The 26193-nt window shown below is 43.5% G+C and overlaps 1 protein-coding gene across 3 annotated transcripts in view; it reads right to left on the bottom strand.

The window, feature by feature from the left end:
* Nucleotides 1-26193, bottom strand: part of SCMH1 (Scm polycomb group protein homolog 1) — a 157763-nt gene that overhangs the window by 117564 nt on the left and 14006 nt on the right. The window contains exons 4-6 of one of the 3 annotated variants that reach the window (XM_063954624.1): nucleotides 25203-25282; nucleotides 21645-21974; nucleotides 15062-15121 (exon numbers count right to left, since the gene is read on the bottom strand). In XM_063954624.1, coding sequence (XP_063810694.1) covers nucleotides 15062-15121; nucleotides 21645-21669 — 85 coding nt within the window. In that variant the 5' untranslated portion in view covers nucleotides 21670-21974; nucleotides 25203-25282. Of the gene's footprint in view, nucleotides 1-15061; nucleotides 15122-18143; nucleotides 18165-21644; nucleotides 21975-23990; nucleotides 24150-25202; nucleotides 25283-26193 lie in introns of those variants that run through there. The other 2 variants (XM_063954620.1, XM_063954625.1) reach the window with 2 other exon arrangements.

Genomic DNA, 26193 nt, shown 5'->3' with positions numbered 1-26193 from the left:
GTCAATGGCCATATTCCTCCCACCGACAACAGGTGTCTCCCCGGGTGCCTGACTTAAACAAACCACCTCACCATCAGAATCCTCCTGGTCAATTTCCTCCCCAGCGCCAGCAACACCCATATCCTCCTCATCCTGGTGTACTTCAACACTGACATCTTCAATCTGACTATCAGGAACTGGACTGCGGGTGCTCCTTCCAGCACTTGCAGGGGGCGTGCAAATGGTGGAAGGCGCATGCTCTTCACGTCCAGTGTTGGGAAGGTCAGGCATCGCAACCGACACAATTGGACTCTCCTTGTGGATTTGGGATTTCGAAGAATGCACAGTTCTTTGCTGTGCTTTTGCCAGCTTGAGTCTTTTAATTTTTCTAGCGAGAGGCTGAGTGCTTCCATCCTCATGTGAAGCTGAACCACTAGCCATGAACATAGGCCAGGGCCTCAGCCGTTCCTTGCCACTCCGTGTGGTAAATGGCATATTGGCAAGTTTACGCTTCTCCTCCGACAATTTTATTTTAGGTTTTGGAGTCCTTTTTTTACTGATATTTGGTGTTTTGGATTTGACATGCTCTGTACTATGACATTGGGCATCGGCCTTGGCAGACGACGTTGCTGGCATTTCATCGTCTCGGCCATGACTAGTGGCAGCAGCTTCAGCACGAGGTGGAAGTGGATCTTGATCTTTCCCTAATTTTGGAACCTCAACATTTTTGTTCTCCATATTTTAATAGGCACAACTAAAAGGCACCTCAGGTAAACAATGGAGATGGATGGATACTAGTATACAATTATGGACGGACTGCCGAGTGCCGACACAGAGGTAGCCACAGCCGTGAACTACCGTACTGTACTGTGTCTGCTGCTAATATAGACTGGTTGATAAAGAGATGTCGTAGTATGTATGTATGAAGAAGAAAGAAAAAAAAACCACGGTTAGGTGGTATACAATTATGGACGGACTGCCGAGTGCCGACACAGAGGTAGCCACAGCCGTGAACTACCGTACTGTACTGTGTCTGCTGCTAATATAGACTGGTTGATAAAGAGATGTCGTAGTATGTATGTATGAAGAAGAAAGAAAAAAAAACCACGGTTAGGTGGTATACAATTATGGACGGACTGCCGAGTGCCGACACAGAGGTAGCCACAGCCGTGAACTACCGTACTGTACTGTGTCTGCTGCTAATATAGACTGGTTGATAAAGAGATGTCGTAGTATGTATGTATAAAGAAGAAAGAAAAAAAAACCACGGGTAGGTGGTATACAATTATGGATGGACTGCCGAGTGCCGACACAGAGGTAGCTACAGCCGTGAACTACCGTACTGTGTCTGCTGCGACTGGATGATAAATAATGATATAAAAAATATATATATATCACTACTGCAGCCGGACAGGTATATATATTATATAATGACGGACCTGCTGGACACTGTCTGTCAGCAGAATGAGTTTTTTATAGAATAAAAAAAAAAACACCACACAAGTGAAGTCACACGACGAGTGTTTAACTTTTTCAGGCAATCACAATATAGTATACTACTAACTATACTGGTGGTCAGTGTGGTCAGGTCACTGGTCAGTCACACTGGCAGTGGCACTCCTGCAGCAAAAGTGTGCACTGTTTAATTTTAATATAATATGTACTCCTGGCTCCTGCTATAACCTATAACTGGCACTGCAGTGCTCCCCAGTCTCCCCCACAATTATAAGCTGTGTGAGCTGAGCACAGTCAGATATATAATATATACATAGATGATGCAGCACACTGGGCTGAGCAGTGCACACAGATATGGTATGTGACTGTCTTGTACTCCTGGCTCCTGCTATAACCTATAACTGGCACTGCAGTGCTCCCCAGTCTCCCCCACAATTATAAGCTGTGTGAGCTGAGCACAGTCAGATATATAATATATACATAGATGATGCAGGCATGCAGCACACTGGGCTGAGCAGTGCACACAGATATGGTATGTGACTGAGTCACTGTGTGTACCGTTTTTTTCAGGCAGAGAACGGATATATTAAATAAAACAACTGCACTGCTGGTGGTCACTGTGGTCAGTCACTAAACTCTGCACTCTCTTCTACAGTATCAGCCTCAGGTCAATCTCTCTCTCTCTCTCCTAATCTAAATGGAGAGGACGCCAGCCACGTCCTCTCCCTATCAATCTCAATGCACGTGTGAAAATGGCGGCGACGCGCGGCTCCTTATATAGAATCCGAGTCTCGCGAGAATCCGACAGCGTCATGATGACGTTCGGGCGCGCTCGGGTTAACCGAGCAAGGCGGGAAGATCCGAGTCGCTCGGACCCGTGAAAAAAAACATGAAGTTCGTGCGGGTTCGGATTCAGAGAAACCGAACCCGCTCATCTCTAGTTCAAATGCCATCATCGAGTAAGACTGTTACTTATGACGGCGCAGAAGGCTTCATCAGCCCTCACTACACCGCACAATAATCCCAGCGCTTCCTCCTCCACTTCCTTTACCACCATGCTAGGTGCAGTCACACTCAGCCTCAGCTTTGAGAAGGCGGCCTGTGTGATTGTGACAGGGCTGTCCTGCAGATGTCTTATGCTGCTTGTTGGAAATCCATCTGGCTGCTTCTGCTAATCAAAGATGGGCAGTTTGTGTCCTGCAGTCTGAGTCTCAGTGCAGTGCCCAAAACAAGGTATGCTGCACCTGCCACCACCAACTAAAAACTTTAATACAGGTTGAGTATCCCTTATCCAAAATGCTTGGGACCAGAGGTATTTTGGATATGGGATTTTTCTGTATTTTGGAATAATTGCATACCATAATGAGATATTATGGTGATGGGACCTAAATCTAAGCACAGAATGCATTTATGTTTCATATACACCTTATACACACAGCATGAAGGTCATTTTAGCCAATATTTTTTATAACTTTGTGCATTAAACAAATGTGTGTACATTCACACAATTCATTTATGTTTCATATACACCTTATACACACAACCTGAAGGTCATTTAATACAATATTTTTAATAACTTTGTGTATTAAACAAAGCTTGTGTACATTGAGCCATCAAAAAACAAAGGTTTCACTATCTCAGTCTCACTCAAAAAAGTCCGTATTTCGGAATATTCCGTATTTCGGAATATTTGGATATGGGATACTCAACCTGTAATTATATTGTGCTTGGGTACCTTCCAGGCTCCCATAACTAATACAACAGGTGACCAACATTTCAAGGCCCAATCAGCCTTTTCATCAGGGTGAAACATTGGCAATAAACCAGGATGCACTCCTACAGCCAATCATTACCTGATGGTGTATTCTGTGAGACCATGCCCCCTGTGATACTACTCCCCTTATCTGGGAGCACGCGTGCCTTAGGTGCATGTAAATATAACTATTACCGTTCCCCTATCATGGTGCCCCCCCCCTTTCATTTTCTTCTGGATCCACCCCTGTATGGGGCATACAATAAACTAGGGCACTACTATGGGGCATACACTAAACTAGGGCACTAGGTCTCTCTAGAAACATTGCAACAGGGGTGCCTTCAAAACATTGCTATGGGGCCCACAAAATTCTGGCTACGCCCCTGTTTAGAACTAAGCAATTATGTTGATATGTTTTGCTGCACATTTAAACTTTATGAACAAACAACCACAAATTATGGAAAGGCAGACTAACCAAGGAGGAAATATAATTTATACTGGGGGGATACACAAACACTAGGTGACCTATTCTGTACTTGAAGGTATCACAAAGTCTTAGAAGAGACCATCTGATCACAGGGGACTGCTTCTCTGTCTGCCAGCCATACGTATCATGTGAAGTCTTATAGCCAAGGCATACTTGCCTACGCTCCCGGATATTGTGTGCCACTCATGCCCCCTCGGAAAGGTCGGCAAGTCTCCGGCAGCGGCGCTACCCTCCCTCCCAAGTGGCTGGTACGAGGGGACCCAATGATGTGATTTTTGCTGAATCGCGTCATCGTAGTCCCACTACCTGCTGTACAATGCCTGTAATAGCAGCACTGTTTAGCGGGGGCATGGCCACAATGACACGACTGCGAATGCCACGCTCCCTGCAGCGCCAAGTTTGCTGCCCTCTCCCGGAAGGGGCAGCCAGAATGTTGATAACCCTGGGCCAAGGGGCAGCATTTCTCTGCTTAAAGTCTGGGCAGAAACATGGCTTACAAGCCAGTTATAATGCAGGCTGATTGTATATTACACAGTAATAAACAGTAAACGTTGTAATATAGTTATTTTGTCTTAAAAAAAACTTTAAAAAAGTGCATTTATTAAAATACTAAAAGTAACTGCCTTATGAATGTTCTTACATTCACATTTATAATTAATATTGTTGTGTTCTGGATGGAAATGGGGAAGGAACCCTTTTCTTATTCTTTTTCTCCCAGTCTCACATACAGTAAACCTGGACTGATCTCATGCCTTATTTTATAATAACAAAATATAACAGTGGCTTTAGCTGTGTATGTGTATGTACTGACAGCTGCAGTTGTTGGTACAATCAGTGCCACTGACCATTCATATCAGAACTTGCAAAACCAGATTGGCATCCTATCTAGGTATAGTGGTGCAGATGATGACAAGGATGCAGTCTTACATGCAGGGAAGCAGGAACTGCAGCACGTAACATGCGCAGTATCCGAAAATATACATAACACCTGTTCCTACAACTCACCCCATGTCATCTAGTGCATTATTACAGTACATGGTGATTTGTGCATTACTGTTTGCACAAGGCACAATGTATACAGTATACTGGTTCCTATCCAGACAGTGACCAGTTTTATATTTAAAGATTACTGATTCTAAGAGTAGTGCCAGCAAAAAAAGGCTACAGTAATCAGGGGTGTGGTATGGAAGGTAGATAGTAACTAGGTCCACAGTGTCTAGGTCGACCACTATTGGTCGACAGTAACTAGGTCGACAGGGTCTTTAGGTCGACAGGGTCTAGGTCGACAGGTCAAAAAGTCAACATGAGTTTGTTTTTTTGGTGCAGTTTTCTTCGTAGTGACCAGGAAGCCCAATTAGTGCAACGTGTCCCACGGATTACCATTCCAATCGCAGTCCACATGGATCGTTAAGTATGAAAAGGTTCAAAAAAAAGAACAAAATCGTGAAAAACTCATGTCGACCCTTTGACCTGTCGACCTAGAGACCGGATCCCAGTAATCAGATATATAAAATGATACTCCAGCAAAACTATTGGGAATAGTTACAGAACCTGATCTTGCACTATTGAGGTCTACAGATTGCTGCTGCTTTTACAAGCAACCTCCCATTTAGACCTTTGCCTGCCACATTTAATAACATGAAAAGGGGAGAGCTGTTATTGTAACACTTGGTAGAAAGTGCAGTATCTACGATTGTTCTCTGCCACGAGCTGCCTGGCCTGTTGGAAAAGAGACGTTAGAATCAGCTGTCAGATGCAGTGGATAATGCTTCAATACAATAGAGAAAGTAAAGCTGCATGGACCCAAAACAAATACTGGGGTTGGCAATTCTAAATTAAGGGGGGGTTATAAAATGTTGTAGATTGCATGCTCTCCAGCGATGCTTGTCGGCATTGATTTCTGACTAGGACTCTGCGGCATCTCTTTTACAGCACGGAGATTGGCAGCAGCAGTGGCAGACTTTACTTGTAGATACATCCCACATGCTTTAAAAAAGGTTAGTATTGTCATTTTGAGGTGCGTAGTGTGATCAGATTTCTGCATCTAAAGGGCACATCAGCAGCTGAAGATCATCGCCAGCTTGTTGAAGTGTATGGTGATAACGTCATGTCATGGAAACTGGTTTGGTACACTGTCTGTGGTGGCCGGCTGGATCATCTTGCCGTTATCAAAGGCAGTGCACCAAACCTGTTTCCGTGACATGACGTCATCCCCGTACACCTCAACAAGCTGGCGAGTTTCAGCTGCTGATGTGTCCTTTAAATGCAGAAATCTGATCACACTAAGCACCTCAATGTTTTACCATGGGTCCGTTAAACCCGCCATTTTACAGATGATGTTGGGACAGTATGACTGATATGAGACACAGTGTAATGGCCGTGAGGGGAAGCAGTGGTCTGGCAGGAAATCAGAATGAAATAGAGAACATTACACATGTGAGAGGTCTTGTTACCTTACTTATTGAACCACCTTCCTATTATAAAACTGAAAACAGCCATTTGTGCACTGTAGTCACAAAACACACATCAAAGAGAATACTTGATTGGTATCCATATGCCACAAGCCAGTGACGTGCGGTGAGGTGAGGCAGAGCCTTTCCTGTCATACTAATGTTTGTGTCAGAGTTTTGACTGTATAAAGTATATGAAAAATACAAATAATATGTTTGAAATATCTTCTTTGCATGAATCTAATCATTTTCATAGCCAAAACTCTGGAGTAAAAGTCTATGGCAGGTGAGCTTATCTTTTCTGCACATCTCAGATCAAAAATCACCAAATTTCCAGGAGTTTATACTGCTGCACCTATGTATAATGCCCAGAGGTACCCTTTGGCTCATATATTGCATGTAAATCTGGCTCTGGTGCTAGATAGTGCCTCCTGAGCCATTTAGCTCACCGCACGTCCCTGCCACAAGCCAACATCCCAACCTACCCACTTTAGCAATGAAAAGTTTTTTGTTAAACACAGAAAGAATTCCATCATCTAGAACCATACATTAAGGTAAAGGGATATCTATGTTCTATGAAGCTGCAGAGTGAAAGTTCTGGTGTACCTCAGGAGAGACTATGGCCAGGGTGTAATAAAGTCCGAGTTCGGTGGCCATGTGGGATGCCGCCGAAATCGGACATTTTTTTAAAGGGGCAATCATGTACAAGGCATGGTTTATTCTTGCATACCCTCCAACATTTTAAACATAAAAATTGGTACAAATCAGGAAAGGGGGCGTGGCCACGGGGGTAAAGGGGTCGTGGCCACACCCCTTTTTCTATACTTTCAATGGAAGTTTGGAGAGCCAAAAATCGGTACAGACCATAAAAAAAAAAAAAAAGGTACTGTACCTGCCAAAAAGGTACAGTTGGAGGGTATGCTCTTGTATATGAATGCCCCTTTAAAAAAAAGTCTGAATTAGTCCGGCATCTCGCACGGCCACTGAACTTTGACTTCACTGCATTCTGGCCTCTGTCAGTTGTTTCAAATTTATGGTACGTTTTCCTGCAAATCATCTAATATGGTGTGTTTCTGTGTTTTTGATAAACACCAGAAACATTGCGCTAGTTGATGATTTTACACAGATTTAACAATTGCTGAACACATACACTAACAGCAGCATATTTCTGCAGTAATGACACTGTTTCTGGACAAATCCCCTTTTATTTATTAATGATGTCATGGTTTCTACATACAAGCACAGAGTAGCACAACAAGTTGTTTTTTTTCTGCAGGACAATTACATTTTGCTTTCAACAAGAAGAGCTGGGCTGAATGCGGGAGCTACTTACTATATGTCGGCTACCAGAAATACTGCCATTATTAGTGAGCCCAAATGCAAAAATAAGATTTATGCTACGAGATGAGATACTCAAAAGAGAAGAACGATTGCTTATTTAAAGTGCTAGGTAAAGAATAAGCATTTCCACGCAAAACAATAGCAATTTTACATAGACTGAGGTGCTGGAAATTAGTCGTTGGCAAGTACTGTATTTCAAAAGGACTCCTACAGTCATATGGGAAAGAATCGTTCTAGTCGCACAAGTGTCAATGTCATAAAAACAAGTGTATAAATGGGACATGTGACATAAAGATAGGTACAAAACCCATGTACTTTCATTACTTATTTAAGACTTAAGTTAGACTCCAACAAGCTGTATTTTATTACAAACAGGACATATGTAATTCACGGGTTGGTGTAAAAGTGACAGTACGCAATACGTAGAAGAGATGTGATTACATTTGCTGGCATGCAGAGTTGCACAATGGACCCCTAATTTTGCAAACATTCATGTTAAGCATGTGGATACAAAGTAGAATGAGACAGTCACAAACACCTACTGTACATATGCAGCTGGTACCCAAACAGGTGCATTCAGCACAAAAATAATGCTCTTTGTGTTATGCATTTATCCAGTTACTACATTATTGCTATTGTATTGATAGGCAACTCAAAGCACAGCAGAAGATAGAGGGGTAATATAAAAAAATATTATACCCTGATCTGTTGTCTGGCAGTAAGTAAGGGCAGTGCCATCTTTGTTTAGCTTGGGGTTTTGCTCTCTGCCAAACAGCAGTGAAAGGACTTTCTACAGATACTGTTATCAGATGGTTCTCACATTACACCTATATTTTAATCAACAGCTAATTTGCTACAATATGTTAATCTGGGATACTGTCAATTTACCTACAATCAAAATCCCAACAACCAAAGACTGACGGTCAAAATCCCGACAAGGTCAAAATCCCGACATGGTCGAAAAAAACAACATTTAAAATACAGACAAGGGGGGAGATGTACTAAGCCTGAAAAGTGATAAATATCACTGTGATAAAGCACCAGCCAATCGGCTCCTAACTGCCATGTTACAGGCTGTGTTTGAAAAATGACAGTTAGGAGCCGATTGGCTGGTACTTTATCACTGTGATATTTATCACTTTTCAGGCTTAGTACATCTGGCCCAAGGTCACAATACCGACATTTAAAAAGTCGACATGAGTTTTTCAGGATTTTTTTACTGAAACCGACTTGTTCATATTTCTCTTACGTCCTAGAGGATGCTGGGGACTCCGTAAGGACCATGGGGTATAGACGGGCTCCGCAGGAGACATGGGCACTCTAAAGACTTTAGAATGTGTGTGCCCTGGCTCCTCCTTCTATGCCCCTCCTCCAGACCTCAGTTAGATCCTGTGCCCAGAGGAGACTGGGTGCACTGCAGGGGAGCTCTACTGAGTTTCTCTGAAAAATACTTTTTGTTAGGTTTTTTATTTTCAGGTAGCACTGCTGGCAACAGGCTCCCTGCATCGTGGGACTGAGGGGAGAGAAGCAGACCTACTTAAATGATAGGCTTTGCTTCTTAGGCTACTGGACACCATTAGCTCCAGAGGGTCGGAACGCAGGTCTCACCATCGCCATTCGTCCCGAAGCCGCGCCGCCGTCCTCCTCACAGAGCCGGAAGATAGAAGCCGGGTGAGTATTGAGAAGAAAAGAAGACTTCAAAGGCGGCAGAAGACTTCAGATCTTCACTGAGGTAACGCGCAGCATTACCGCTGCGCGCCGTTGCTCCCACACATACACACACAGCGGGCACTGTAAGGGTGCAGGGCGCAGGGGGGGGCGCCCTGGGCAGCAATATAAACCTCAAGGGACACTGGCATATGGATTATATACTGCGGAGGCGGTATATTAAAAAAAAAACGCCAGTATAAATAATTTTAGCGGGACCAAAGCCCGCCGCTGAGCGGGCGGGGCTTGATCCTCCAGCACTAACCAGCGCCATTTTCTCCACAGCACACTGCAGAGAAGCTGGCTCCCCGGACTCTCCCCTGCTGAACACGGTTACAGAGGGCAAAACAGAGGGGGGGGGGCACATTAATTGGCGCAGTGAGTGTAATTGTATATATATTTCTATAAAAGCGCTTACTAGCTGGGATTTTATTCCAGTGTCAGTTGGCGCTGGGTGTGTGCTGGCATACTCTCTCTGTCTCTCCAAAGGACCTTATTGGGGGACTGTCTCCATATAGATATATCCCTGAGTGTGTGGGGGTGTCGGTACGTGTGTGTCGGCAAGTCTGAAGCGGAAGGCTCATCTAGGGAGGAGGTGGAGCAGATGATTGTGGTGTCTCCGTCGGCAACGCCGACACCTGATTGGTTGGATATGTGGAATGTTTTAAATGCAAATGTGTCTTTATTACATAAGAGATTGGACAAAGCAGAGTCCAGGGATAACACAGGGAGTCAATCCATGGCTTTGACTGTGTCACAGGGCCCTTCTGGGTCTCAGAAACGTCCACTGTCCCAAGTAGCAGACACTGATACCGACACGGATTCTGACTCCAGTGTCGACTACGATGATGCGAGGTTACACCCAAGGGTGGCCAAAAGTATTCATTATATGATTATTGCAATAAAAGATGTTTTGCATATCACAGATGACCTCTCTGTCCCTGACACGAGGGTATGCATGTTTAAGGAAAAGAAACCTGAGGTAACGTTTCCCCCATCTCATGAGCTAAATGAGTTATTTGAAAAAGCTTGGGAAACCCCAGACAAGAAACTGCAGATTCCCAAGAGAATTCTTATGGCGTATCCTTTCCCGGCACAGGACAGGTTACAGTGGGAATCCTCACCCAGGGTGGACAAGGCATTAACGCGCTTGTCCAAAAAGGTGGCGCTACCATCCCCGGACACGGCAGCCCTCAAGGATCCTGCTGATCGCAAACAGGAGACTACCTTAAAATCAATTTATACACATACAAGTGCCTTGCTCAGACCGGCAATAGCGTCGGCTTGGGTTTGTAGCACTGTAGCAGCTTGGGTAGATACCTTGTCAGCTGACATTTATACCCTAGATAGGGATACCATTTTATTGACCTTAGCTCACATTAGAGACGCAGTCTTATATATGGGAGACGCTCAGAGAGACGTTGGGCTGCTAGGTTCGAGAGCCAACGCCATGACGATTTCTGCTAGGCGAGCCCTGTGGACCCGCCAATGGACGGGCGATGCCGACTCAAAGAGGCATATGGAAGTTTTGCCTTACAAGGGTGAGGTTTTATTTGAGGAAGGTCTCGCGGACCTGGTTTCCACAGCTACCGCGGGTAAATCTACTTTTTTACCTTATGTTCCCCCACAGCAAAAGAAAACACCACAATATCAGATGCAGTCCTTTCGGTCGCATAAGTCTAAAAGAGGTCGGGACTCTTCCTTCCTCGCCAGAGGTAAGCGTAGAGGGAAAAGAATGCCTGCTACGGCTAGTTCCCAGGAGCAGAAGTCCTCCCCGGCTTCTACCAAATCCACCGCATGACGCTGGGGCTCCTCTGAGGGAGTCCGCCCCGGTGGGGGCACGTCTTCTACTCTTCAGCCACGTCTGGGTTCAGTCAGACGTGGATCCTTGGGCAATGGAAATTGTATCCCAAGGCTACAAGCTGGAATTCGAAGACGTGCCTCCTCGCCGGTTTTTCAAATCGGCTTTACCAGCTTCTCCCCCAGAAAGGGAGATAGTTTTAGCTGCAATTCAAAAACTGTGTCAACAACAAGTGGTTGTCGAGGTTCCCCTAGTTCAACAGGGGAAGGGATACTATTCAACCCTATTTGTGGTCCCGAAACCGGATGGCTTGGTCAGACCCATTCTAAATTTAAAATCCCTAAACCTGTACTTGAAAAAGTTAAGTTAAAATTCAAGATGGAATCGCTCCGGGCAGTTATCTCCAGCCTGGAAGGGGGGGATTTTATGGTGTCACTAGACATAAAGGATGCATACCTTCATGTTCCCATATATCCCCCTCATCAGGCGTACCTGAGATTCGCTGTACAGGACTGTCATTACCAGTTTCAGACGTTGCTGTTTGGGCTTTCCACGGCCCCGAGGATTTTCACCAAGGTAATGGCGAAAATGATGGTGCTCCTGCGCACACAGGGAGTCACAATTATCCCGTAATTGGACGATCTCCTGATAAAAGCGAGATTGAGAGATCAGTTGCTGAAAAGCGTGTCACTCTCCCTGAGAGTGCTGCAGCAACATGGCTGGATTCTAAATCTACCAAAGTCACAGTTGGTTCCAACGACTCAGCTATCTTTCTTAGGCATGATTCTGGACACGGAACAAAAGAGGGTTTTTCTCCCGATGGAAAAAGCCCAGGAACTCCAGAACATGGTCAGAGACCTGCTTAAACCGAAAAGAGTGTCAGTCCATCAATGCACTCGAGTACTGGGAAAAATGGTGGCAACCTACAAGGCCATCCCATTCGGCAGGTTTCATGCAAGGACATTACAGTGGGACCTTCTGGACAAGTGGTCCGGGTCCCATCTCCAAATTCATCAGAAAATAAGCCTGTCCCCCAGGGCCAGGGTGTCTCTCCTGTGGTGGCTGCAGAGTGCTCATCTTCTAGAGGGACGCAGGTTCGGCATTCAAGACTGGGTACCGGTGACCACGGACGCGAGCCTTCGAGGATGGGGAGCAGTCACACAAGGAAGAAATTTTCAGGGTACATGGTCAAGCCAGGAGGCTTGTCTACACATCAACATACTGGAATTAAGGGCCATATACAACGGCCTACGACAAGCGGAGAATCTTCTTCGCGACCTACCGGTTCTGATTCAATCAGACAACGTCACAGCCGTGGCTCATGTAAACCGCCAAGGCGGGACAAAGAGCAGAGTGGCAATGGCGGAAGCCACACGGATTCTGCGCTGGGCGGAAAATCACGTAAGCGCTCTGTCAGCAGTCTTCATTCCGGGAGTGGACAACTGGGAAGCAGACTTCCTCAGCAGACACGATCTCCATCCAGGAGAGTGGGGACTTCATCAAGAAGTTTTTGCAGAGATAACCAGTCTTTGGGGACTTCCTCAAAGAGACATGATGGCGTCACGCCTCAACAAGAAGCTTCGGAGGTATTGTGCCAGGTCAAGGGACCCTAAGGCAGTAGTGGTAGACGCCCTGGTGACACCATGGGTGTTTCAGTCGGTATATGTATTCCCTCCTCTTCCTCTCATCTCCAAAATATTGAGAATCATAAAAAGAAAAAGAGTGCAGACAATACTCATTGTTCCAGATTGGCCTCGAAGGGCCTGGTATTCAGATCTTCAGGAGATGCTCACAGAAGATCCATGGCCTCTTCCTCTCAGGGAGGACCTGTTGCAGCAGGGGCCCTGCGTGTTCCATGACTTACTGCGGTTACGTTTGACGGCATGGCGCTTGAACACCGAATCCTAGCTGGAAAAGGTATTCCGGAGGAAGTCATCCCTAATCTGATAAGGGCTAGGAAGGAGGTGACGGCGAAACATTATCACCGTATCTGGAGGAAGTATGTGTCTTGGTGTGAAGCCAAGAATGTTCCTACGGAAGATTTTCACCTGGACCGTTTTCTCCACTTTTTACAGACAGGAGTGGATATGGGCCTGAAGTTAGGCTCCATTAAGGTACAGATTTTGGCCCTATCTATATTCTTTCAGAAGGAATTGGCTTCTCTCCCAGAAGTCCAGACTTTTGTAAAAGGAGTGCTGCACATCCAGCCTTCTTTTGTGCCCCCAGTGGCACCATGGGACCTTAACGTGGTGTTACAGTTCCTTAAGTCACACTGGTTTGAACCTCTTCAAACAGTTGAGTTGAAATTTCTCACTTGGAAAGTGGTCATGTTGTTGGCCTTGGCATCTGCGAGGCGGGTGTCCGAATTGGCGGCTTTGTCTCACAAAAGCCCCTATCTGATTTTCCATGTGGATAGAGCGGAGTTGAGGACTCGTCCTCAATTTCTGCCTAAGGTGGTTTCATAGTTTCATATGAACCAGCCTATTGTGGTGTCTGTGGCTACGGGGGACTTGGAGGATTCCAAGTCTCTTGATGTAGTCAGGGCCTTAAAAGTTTATGTAGCCAGGACGGCTCGGATTAGGAAAACAGAGGCACTGTTTGTCCTGTATGCAGCTAACAAGGTTGGCGCCCCTGCTTCTAAGCAGACTATTGCCCGTTGGATCTGTAACACGATTCAGCAGGCTCATTCTACGGCTGGATTGCCGGTACCAAATTCGGTAAAGGCCCATTCCACTAGGAAGGTGGGCTCTTCTTGGGCGGCTGCCCGAGGTGTCTCGGCATTGCAACTTTGCCGAGCGGCTACTTGGTCGGGTTCAAACACATTTGCTAAATTCTACAAGTTTGATACCTTGGCGGAGGAGGACCTCATGTTTGCTCAATCGGTGCTGCAGAGTCATCCGCACTCTCCCGCCCGGTCTGGAGCTTTGGTATAAACCCCATGGTCCTTACGGAGTCCCCAACATCCTCTAGGACGTAAGAGAAAATAAGATTTTAAACCTACCGGTAAATCTTTTTCTCCTAGTCCGTAGAGGATGCTGGGCGCCCGTCCCAGTGCGGACTAAATTCTGCAAGACTTGTATATAGTTTTGGCTTATATAAGGGTTATGTTACAGTTTTGCTCAGTCTCGGGCTGATACTATTTTGTTTCATACTGTTAACTGGTTCGTATATTCCATGTTGTACGGTGTGGATGGTGTGGGCTGGTTTGAATCTTGCCCTTAGATTAACAAAAATCCTTTCCTCGTACTGTCAGTCTCCTCTGGGCACAGTTTCTCTAACTGAGGTCTGGAGGAGGGGCATAGAGGGAGGAGCCAGTGCACACCCATTCTAAAGTCTTTAGAGTGCCCATGTCTCCTGCGGAGCCCATCTATACCCCATGGTCCTTACGGAGACCCCAGCATCTTCTACGGACTAGGAGAAAAAGATTTACCGGTAGGTTTCAAATCTTATTTTTACCATCCCATTGGACCTGTAGGAGGAATATAATAGTGTGCCGAGCGCAGCGAGCTATATGGTGTCCATGTCAACATACACACAAAAAAACTAGAGATGAGCGGATTCTGTTTTACTCGGATTTACTTAGTTCTCAAAACGGCATCTGATTGGCTATCCAAAACACGTGACATCCGTGAGCCAATAAGATGCCGTTTTGAGAACCGAGTAAATCCGAGTAAAACCGAATCCGCTCATCTCTAAAAAAAAAAACAATGAAAAACTTGTGTCGAGTTTTTGACCTGTCGACATTTTAAATGTCTGTATTTTGACCTTGTCGGGATTTTGACTGGCAGCCAATTGTTGTCTGGATTTTAACCATCGGGATTTTGATTGTATTTCATACTGATCCCGTTAATCTGTCTGCTGTCTAGTATGTAAGCATCCAAATATGTGTTATAATTTACCATGTGTGCCTACACTTTACTTATGATTGGATGAAAATGTACCATTTCAGTTCTGTGTTATATACCATGCACAGCAAAGACCCCTAACCAGCTATGAAATAGTACTGTACAACTAAATATGAATTATATTAGGCAATAAAAAGTTTCACTTTTCCTGCTATAGGTATAGTATGGACTGTGAAGGAGTACCTTGATGAGTGTGTGTGTCAGCTGGTCGGCCATGTCTCCTCCCATCCTTCCAGTCAGTTGCTGAAACAAATAGAGATAATTTGGTCAGTCAGCACTCAGTGCATAGATGTACTGTATGTTTTTCAGAAACCAACATAAGGCCTAAAGTGCAAGAATAGATTAATGTATTGCTGTGATAACATTAAAGGAGAAGGAGAAAAAGGAGAAAAATAAAAAAACAGAATGAAAAATGTCAGAAAATACTTTACCATACAAACATCAGCAAATAAGAAACATATTTCATAATTCAAAGGTTATAAGAATGCCAAAGGTACTGTACTACCTAAGCTGTCCAAACAAAGTGCCCAGGAACATGAGCATTATGTGGCTAATGGTATACTGCAGCGGCACACATGGGCACAGCATTTACTGTATGTGTGCCAGTCCCTGTGGGTGAGGATCACAGAAAGGGACTGCATTTGATGCCACATCCATTTTGCATAAATTCCATGCATTAGGATACACTGCTTAGCACTTGTAGACACTGACTGACTCATTCTATTTTTTTATATAATTATTTTTCTTGCATCACAGATAATTTATGCAGGTTTTTAAATGGAGTAAATTCAAAGTTCTGCGCACATTGCCAGCCTCTGAAGAACAGAAAACATTGCTTACATTTGCTTGTGCAAATAGGAGTAAAGTTCCGTATAATGGGGGTGATTCAGAGTTGTTCGCTCGCTAGCTGCTTTTAGCAGCATTGCACACGCTAAGCCGCCGCCCTCTGGGAGTGTATCTTAGCTTAGCAGAATTGCGAACGAAAGATTAGCAGAATTGCGAATAGAAATTTCTTAGCAGTTTCTGAGTAGCTCCAGACTTACTCAGTCATTGCGACCAGCTCAGTCCTTTTCGTTCCTGGTTTGACGTCACAAACACACCCAGCGTTTGCCCAACCACTCTCCCGTTTCTCCAGCCACTCCTGCGTTTTGCAACTTGAACGACTGCGTTTTTCCGCACACTCCCATAAAACGGCCAGTTTCCGCCCAGAAACACCCATTTCCTGTCAATCACACTACGATCAGCACAGCGATGAAAAAGCTTCGTTATGCCGTGAGTAAAATACCTAACTTTTGTGTAAAATAACTAAGCGCATGCGCTCTGCGAACCTTGCGCATGCGCAGTAAGCGACTAATCACAGTATAGCGAAAATCGGCAACGAGCGAACAACTCGGAATGACCCCCTATGAACATCCCTCTGAGACACATCGTGGGAGGCTATAATAGGTCCTCATCCATAGCTGAACCTGCCCCTCTGTCACTATTACCTGTAGACAAGTGTTGCTGTTTCATAGGAACGAAGCACATCACCCATACACTAATAAAACCAGCTCCGGGAGGACACCGGAGGTTCAGCTCAGTCATTATTGAACCCAAAAGTAACAACCTCAGCAAAAACTGACATTTTGGTGAAGGGACTATAGGTCATCAAAAAGCACTTGTGGTGTTCCACAAAAAAAAACCAACAACATCAAAGTGTCGTAGGGCCTAATTCAGACCTGATTGTAGCCGTGCAAAATTTTGCACGGCTACGATCAGTTATTCAGACATGCGGGGGGACGCCCCGCATGTCTGGCCCTACACCCCCCCCCCCCACCTTCCCGAACAAGTATAAAAGCATTGCACAGCGGTGATGCTTTTGTACTTGACGAATAGCTCCCTACCTGCAAAGGAACTACCCGTCGCTGTCCGGGTCGCAGCGGCTGTGTGCGACGTCACGCAGCCGCCGTGGCACACCCCCCGCACGGTCCGGGCACGCCTACGCTGCCCGAACCGCACCCCTAAAACGGCGGCCAAACACCGCCGGCCGCCCCCTCCCGTCCAGCAAACGCCTCTGCCTGATTGCAGGGCTGAGATGTCCATTGGCTGTCTGGCATGAGCAGTTCAGACCTGATCGGCTGCTGTGTGAAAATGCACAGCAGCGATCAGGTCTGAATTAGGCCCATTGTGTATTGATTTCAATAGACCACCAATATGTTAAAACTGTTTTTGCCAAGAGTTCACACTAATCTATTCTGAAATAGCGCCAAATAGCCCCATTTGGTGAGCCACAGATTATGCGAATAATCTGCACTATGCGCCCCGCCACACAGTCATTTAACAAATATGCATCTTAAGATGGATACACATCTAAACAATGGTGCCACCCAGCAATGCGATGTAACAATATATCACAACGCAGTACACACGATCAGTTGTACAACTACACAATATAACATTACATGCTTCATGTCACAAATCCCTGTCCATGGAATCATCCCATTGAATAAACAGAACATCCAATTGGCAATGCAATGAACGACAGGTGAGAACAATGGATTAGGAGTACACACTATACGATGGTTGTGCAGACTGGTGAAAAGTACTAAGATTGTACAAAAGATCGTATAGTGTGTTCCCAGCTTTAGTCACATCAGTAATACTATAAAAGTACAATGCATGAGTACCCAGGGCACTGTCGCTGATACTGCATACAGCAGCCGTGTGCGACTTAGATGCTAACCTGGGATAAAAAGAGAAAAGATAGAGGACTGATATGAGTGAGCCGCACCATGCATACTGCCATGCAATGCTGTGCTTAAAGTATAAGTTGCAAAATATGGCTCAAAAAGGATGGGTAAATAAAAACACTTCAGCAAACACATGGGAAAGCAATTATAAACACCCACTGTATATGTACTGTATATTTAGAATCAGTTAGTTTGCTCTCACATGTAAAAAATTATGCATTCTTTTTTTTACAATGTACATGTGCTAGGTAAAAAAACCAAGGCACAAATATAAAGTTACTTAATAGGGCATTGAGCCACCACATGTGGTCAATATTCCCAGCATGCTCCGTGATAATAGGCCAAGCACAGTCTGGATTTGTGCAGGAGGAATGCAGCACTGTTCTACCAAAAGAAATTTGCAAAGGCCTGGCCGATGGTGGTGGAAAACTCTGTTTTAGGCATCGTTCCAGAATATCTAATGAATAATCCACTGGGAGCAGATCTGGTAACTGAGAAGTGTATGATATAATGATAAGATCAGTGTAATGCTCAACTGATTGGGTGGTGATCACACATGCCCTGCAAATAGGGTACTTTCATCTTGTTCTGTCATAAAAAAAAAAAAAAAAAAATGTCTCAGCTAGAGGTGAAGATGGTCACTCAGTACTATGAAACAGTGGATAACATAGACCTTTCCAGGACAATTCACCTAACAATATCAAGGAACCCAGAACCCTTCACTACTGGAAACAAGCATTCTAGCCTGTAAAATTCTTTGGGGGAGAATTCAAATGTTTGAAAAGTCAGTTGGGTGTCTCTTTTTTTCCTAACAATTGAATACCACCCCAAGTGTCAACCTGTGTCAGCGTCAGTTAGTATCAGTGTCAATCAATTTAATTCCATTCACTGTTGCCCTTTGCCTACGCTTTTCCCCTCAGACTTCCCTGCTGACATCACAATTAAACATTAGCAAGTTGAGCTATCTTGGTGACTCGAGTTCCTGTCAAATGTGACCCAACTATCACCTCTCTTTTAAAGTCACCGAGGTCTCCTCTTGAAGATATGCTACCTACAACAACACTGTAGGCAACATTGACCATCCACCATGTTTATACATGGCCATGACAATGTGGGAGAGTTTTTGTGTATATTACACTGTGTGTCCCTCATTAACACAGGTCTTCCTAGAGAGCTGGTTGTTGGGGTGCGTTTGGCAGGAGCTCTAGTTTTATCCATTACCTGTGTCTTATTTGCATTAGCAATAGCATGAATGTAAATCCTGAAACAGTATCAATATAATTGGTGCATGGCTTTTATCATACAGAAAAAAATACTTTTTTTCTATGATTTATATAAGGTCTTTAGCTGATTTTAGTATCATTGTTACACATAGTATAGAACAGAGTTACAGTCAGGTTTAAGGATATCCATGCTTTAGTACAGATGGTTAAGTCAAATTGACTGAGGTACTAAGTAAGTCATCTGTGCTCAAGAATAGAGATCCTTAATAGCTGGACTGTAATGTATAAGTTTGGGAAACTATGGCATAGAGAATAATTTGCATAATATTGTATATTAGAAGCACATTTACAGTTGATAATATGCTCATATTGTTTAAATATAACAACTCTCATTTCCATTTATTATATAATAAGGAGGTACAGATCAAAAAGTCATGTAATCATATGAAGAAAGAAGCTCTTAAGCTGGGTACACACTACAACGATATTTTGTTCGGTCAAGCGATGAACAATGTATCTGTAGTGGGTCGTGGTGGTGGTGGTGGGGGGGGGGGGGGTGTACACCCGATATTTCTGTGAACGATGTCGTTCTTAGACATATCACGTCAGCCCTGCAGCACAGTCAATGCGGGTATATCTTGCTGTGTGTACAGGCCCCCTACCCAGTTGTGACTTGTGGCCCTACACATTGATTGGTAAGTTGTATGCTTACCCAGTCACCTGCTATGTCAGCAAACGCTTTGTTGCCGCCAGGTGTGTACCCAGCTTTAGATCATACAGGCCACTGAAACTCAAGGGAATTATTTTGAATAATACACATTTCCATGAAGTGATAATGTCAAGTATTATTTACATTAGGAAGAAAAACAAATTAAACAATGATATACTAGTACACTAAAGCTGTACAGATCATAGAAATATATGTAGCATATCTGTCACACACATATAACAAATACACACACAGTAAATGTATACTGCCTTGAGTCCTATTGGACAGAGAGCTATAAAAATATTATTATTAATATTATTAGTATTATACAGATTTCACTCCATATAATTACCTCTCAGATGAATATCCCCCTTTAAGTTGGTATCAAACATGCACTTGTCTATTTTCCTATGAGCATGGTGAAGGTTGATTCATCTGACCATATCCCCTGTCACCTCGGCGCAGTAGTCCATTATAAGCTGAACTTTCTTTGCCAGGTGTAATGAGCAGGTTATGCACTGCAACTCGATATCATGCTCTGCGGGTGGTTGTGATCATTCCAAAGGGGGAATTCAATTGTTTGAAAAGTCAGTTGGGTGTCTCTTTTTTTCCTAACAATTGAATACCACCCCAAGTGTCAACCTGTGTCAGCGTCAGTTAGTATCAGTGTCAATCAATTTAATTCCATTCACTGTTGCCATTTGCCTACGATTTTCCCCTCAGACTTCCCTGCTGACATCACAATTAAACATTAGCAAGTTGAGCTATCTTGGTGACTCGAGTTCCTGTCAAATGTGACCCAACTATCACCTCTCTTTTAAAGTCACCGAGGTCTCCTCTTGAAGATATGCTACCTACAACATAACTGTAGGCAACATTGACCATCCACCTTGTTTATACATGGCCATGACAATGTGGGAGAGTTTTTGTGTATATTACACTGTGTGTCCCTCATTAACACAGGTCTTCCTAGAGAGTTGGTTGTTGGGGTGCGTTTGGCAGGAGCTCTAGTTTTATCCATTACCTGTGTCTTATTTGCATTAGCAATAGCATGAATGTAAATCCTGAAACAGTATCAATATAATTGGTGCTTGGCTTTTATCATACAGAAAAAAATACTTTTTTTCTATGATTTATATAAGGTCTTTAGCTGATTTTAGTATCATTGTTACACATAGTATAGAACAGAGTTACAGTCAGGTTTAAGGATATCCATGCTTTAGTACAGATGGTTAAATCAAATTGACTGAGGTACTAAGTAAGTCATCTGTGCTCAAGAATAGATATCCTTAATAGCTGGACTGTAATGTATAATGTATAAGTTTGGGAAACTATGGCATAGAGAATAATTTGCATAATATTGTATATTAGAAGCACATTTACAGTTGATAATATGCTCATATTGTTTAAATATAACAACTCTCATTGACCATTTATTATATAATAATTGTAGTACAGAAAGTTATGTAATCATATGAAGAAAGAAGCTCTTAAGCTGGGTACACACTACAACGATATTTTGTTCGGTCAAGCGATGAACAATGTATCTGTAGTGGGTCGTGGTGGTGGTGGTGGTGGTGGTGGTGGGGGGGTGTACACCCGATATTTCTGTGAACGATGTCGTTCTTAGACATATCACGTCAGCCCTGCAGCACAGTCAATGCGGGTATATCTTGCTGTGTGTACAGGCCCCCTACCCAGTTGTGACTTGTGGCCCTACACATCGATTGGTAAGTTTGTATGCTTACCCAGTCACCTGCTATGTCAGCAAACGCTTTGTTGCCGCCAGGTGTGTACCCAGCTTTAGATCATACAGGCCACTGAAATTCAAGGGAATTATTTTGAATAATACACATTTCCATGAAGTGATAATGTCAAGTATTATTTACATTAGGAAGAAAAACAAATTAATCAATGATATACTAGTATACTAGTACACTAAAGCTGTACAGATCATAGAAATATATGTAGCATATCTGTCACACACATATAACAAATACACACACAGTAAATGTATAGTGCCTTGAGTCCTATTGGACAGAGAGCTATACAAATATTATTATTAATATTATTAGTATTATACAGTTTTCACTCCATATAATTACCCCTCAGATGACCAGGTTTCCTCATGATTCTATGAGGCCACGCTGGTTCTTACGGCGGCAAACTGTGCAGCACGCTGTCGTAGATTAGACGCCACACAGACAACTGCAGATTCCGCAGGCAGCAAGAGGAAAGTACAGCAGGTGAATGGTACAGGCTTTGGCGGAAGACAGGATGTGGCTCCAGTGTTAGGCTTCCAAAGAATTCATCTGTTTAAGAAGTTACTAAGCAGACAGGCAGTGTACATTTCCAAAGCAATCCGATAATGTACAGGTGGAGCACGAAGGCGGCAAACAGCCAAGGGTGGCTTCCCAACTTACTTTTTGAGTTCTCTATGGAAATAATCATAATAAAAATGTAACAACAGATATATATAGCAATAGACAGCACTTGTCAACATTATATTATCCAGATAAGGGTGTTGTTACATGGCAGTGACTGAACGTTACGCTTTCCTGAGTACAAAAGCATTTCGTTCAAATACTGTGAATGGACACTATAACAGAGGTGAGCTGCTCTTTCTCCGTCACATGAGAGTGCTTCAGCTGTGACCATATTCTATGCAGCTTTCACAGAGCTGAAGTGCTCGTGCGACCTTCACTTTAATGTGAAACTTTGGAATTGACTTAGGTCTTAGAAACACTAGGTGCTACTAACTGAAAAAGTTTTGCTGAAGGTGCCCTTAAGGTACATATCAACTACATCTCCCATCCAGTGTCTTGTGACTGCATCATGAACACAGCTAATCATGGAATCATGGTGATGATTGAATTCTATGTGAACAACAAAGTTTGTACCCACTGCATTTGGTTTCATGTGGTGATAATACGTTATGGGGGCCATGTATCAATGAGTTTTAGCTACTTAAAACTTGCTGCGTATGATAAATGGTGCTCCAGCCAATCAGCTCCTAACTGTCATGTGTTTGAAAAATGACAATTGTGAGCTTATTGGCCGAAGTAGCATTTATCACACAAATAGCTAAACCTCGTTGATAAACGGGCCCCTCTGTATCCACTACAATATTTTGTGCACATCCTAAGCAGTAGCTTAAGTAAGACAGCATCCAGCTCACGTCATCGCACAGTGACCATTGCATGGCTGGTTTTGGTCAGAAAGACACATTGTATACTTAATGACATTTTGAATAAATGCACTGATTGAACCCAAACTCTGCTCAGAGTCTTCTGTTACATGGCATACAGTGAAATGCACCGAGTACAGACAGCGTGGTTCACACAGAAATTTCTCCACGCATATTACAGTTAAGCATAGTTGACTTAAGCCACCAGACGGAAGCTGCATAAAACTTTAAAATAAACCTATAATGTCACCTAAATCGGACAGCACAATTTGTCACAATCTTCCCCATACAGTATTTTCATACACACAAAATACAAGTGCAAGCTGACTGAACACTTGAACAATATTTAGCCAATCCAGTATGTCAAAGTCAATTCATCAATGTACACAGGTTTATATTCTAGAGTCAGGCTGCAGTTCTTAAAATAAGGGATCCTTGTCCTCACTGGATATGCAATCAATATTGAATATAAATTTTGGAGTACAGAGACGTGATAGAGAAACACTGTCCTGAAAAGACTACAGTCTTGTGACAGTCACACAGAGGGAGATTACAAATCAGCAGTATTAAGAAGTCACAGTATATCAAGAATCCATAAGTCATGAAGGTGTTAAATTGGTTTATGTATGAATGGAGTTATCAATAATAACTGGGTGGTAATGACACACATACACAAACAAATACACAGTCATACTTTGCTATACAGTATGTAGCTACAGAGTGTATTGCTACACCACAGTTTACACTGTATCATTCAGAGCATGGCAGCTACAGCACAACACAAGGAATGCTGCCACACACAGATCACACTGTAACGTAACATACAGCATAACATGTTGCAACAGTCATTACAACATACAGTCATATTAGGACAACAAATTCTGTCCATCAGAGCATACATTCTAATTAATTCAAATAGCCCTGCTATTTTTTCTCAGTACACATTCAACTAATCTTCCTGTCTTTTTTCAGAGCACTCCTCTTGCTGTATTTCTCCCCTCCCCCTTCCTCCCTTCCCCCTAATCTACAACCATAACACAAGCAACTGAACTGCAGCCATTACTCTCCTGCTTTTTCCTCTGTCTCCTGTTGTTCACTCCATACCTAGCTTTTAACCCTGCTGTCTCCCTGCAGGGCCCTGTGTGTACGCCTGGGTGCCTTCCCTCTGTCACACTCTGTTGTAAAAGTGAATAGGACAGAGAACCACAGCCATAGTGCTCTCAGCATTGTCTTGTCTCAGTCACTAACCCTAATGTTCACTTACCCCTTTGCTTATTCAATTTTTTTTTCTCCCGGGCTTTGGTAGAGAAGGGGGGGATCTCAATCTCCATCCGCCATGATCTTTCCTACGCAACCAGACGTAAAAACAGACACCCCCTCCTTCTATCCACTCCTCCTTCTCCTTCCTTCCACCTCTCCTTCTCTCTCTTTCTGCCAAAAAGGACACCTAGTGCCTGGTGTCTAGAACGCAGGCTGTGTGGCTTTCACCCTTGCAATGCCAGTTTCTAGGCACCACAAGGAGGAGTTAAAGGCATGCACTTACACCTGAGTAAACTATACACGTATATATGTTTATAGACAAATTATTTGTGGATATTGTAGTGGAATATAAAATGATTTTACATTTATTGGGTTGCAAAAAGTTTTTTTTTGGTTTTTTTTTAGAGGCAATTAAAAAAAAAACTATAAAGAGGTTGGTGAGACTTAAAACCTTTCAGGTACAATTAATTGTTAATGGGCAATAAAATAAGTTGCCCTTTCTAGCATAGTGACCACGTGTGTGCAAAGCGGGTGTGGATCATAGGGTTGACAGTAACTAGGTCGATCACTATTTATTTATTAAGTTTCTTATATAGCGCAGCAAATTCCATTGCGCTTTACAAATGGACACAATGAGAAGACAAAACTGGGTAATAACAAACAGACATAGAGGTAGGAGGGCCCTGCTTTCAAGCTTACAGTCTATGGGGAAATAGGCATAGATACACAAGGATAGGCTATTGGTAGACAGTGACTAGATCAACACCTGAAATAGTTCGACACAGCCATTAGGTCGACATTTTCTCACGCTTCGGGCAAGGTGCCTCACTCTGCTACCGCTGCGCTCGCCACATGTTACTATTCCCAATCGTAGTCCATGTGGATCGTAAAGTATGAAAAAGTTCAAATTTTACAACATTTGAAAAACTCATGTTGACCTTTTACATGTCGACCTAATGCATGTCGACCAATAGTGGGCGACCTAATGAGTATTGACCTACGTGCTGTCGACCTAAAGACCGGATCCCATGCAAAGCTATGGAAGTGCTGCATGCAAACCAAGGATCAGCTTGGCTCTTGTTCTGAAATAAGTAGAGCTATTCATCATGGTGCAAATTCCAGCATGTTGTTGCACAGTCAGTCCCAGCATGCCCTGCATAAGGCATGCTTGCACTTGTAGTCAAACCAAAATAGGGGAATCATAGTATGTCCAAACCTGTATAAGTGGGGTTGGCTTCTTTCTAGGTTCTGTTTCACATCACTTAGCTCAGTTCCATCCTTGCAGTTTGAGTTCACCTGAAAGTAAAATTAATTATATATATTTTTTCAGTTCACAGCAATTACAATGCTATAGGCTAGGCTCAAATTATTTGTAGGCTCCTGCTGTCCTGTTTGCTATAGCTGTATACTGTAAAGAGGTTACAGTATATCACGTTCTGTTCTGCCGTAACAACTGTACCTACTGCAGTGGATGTATTAATAATGTTGACAATTATGATGTTAACACCGTGAAATGTCAACAGTCAACATGTCAGCATTAGCAGAATGTCAACATGTTTCCAGTGTTGACATGTGATATGTCGGCATTCTGGATGGACTGGCAGTGAAGCTTAGGGTTAGGCTGCGGTAGCGAAAGTCAGCATTAGGCACTAGGGTAGAGGTTCTCAAACATGGTCCTCAAACCACCCCAACGGGTCCAGGTTTTAACCACTTAACTGGCGGGGTTTTTCCCCCCCAAAAAAAACGCTCCGAAATTGTCGGGTTTTTTTTATGAGTGAATTAGGTGAAGAACATGAATTTAACCTTATCCAAAATTATTTTAGTATAAAAAATAAAAAAAAGATTTTGTATTTTTTTTTTAAATATTTTTCCCCTCAAACATCGGAACATCGGTCGGGAAGACCTTCCAGTACCTCTGACAGCAGCAGCGGAGGAAAGTTTCTAACACTGTCTATCTGGACCAGGGCCCTCAGTCCTAGTTGATCGCTAGCCGTCGTTGTTCGCTGTGTAGCGATCAGTTAAAAAAATGGCAAAACTGCGCATGCGTATGCACCGCAATGCGCACGCGCGGCGTACGGGTACAAAGAGCATTGTGGTTTTGCACAGGTTCTAGCAACGCTTTCAATTGCATAGCCGATCGCAAGGAGATTGACAGGAAGTGGCAGTTTCTGGGTGTCAACTGACCGTTTTCTGGGAGTGTTTGGAAA

The sequence above is a fragment of the Pseudophryne corroboree genome, chromosome 2, assembly GCF_028390025.1.
Source record: "Pseudophryne corroboree isolate aPseCor3 chromosome 2, aPseCor3.hap2, whole genome shotgun sequence".
NCBI lineage: Eukaryota > Metazoa > Chordata > Amphibia > Anura > Myobatrachidae > Pseudophryne > Pseudophryne corroboree.
This window is presented reverse-complemented; position numbering and strand designations above follow the sequence as displayed.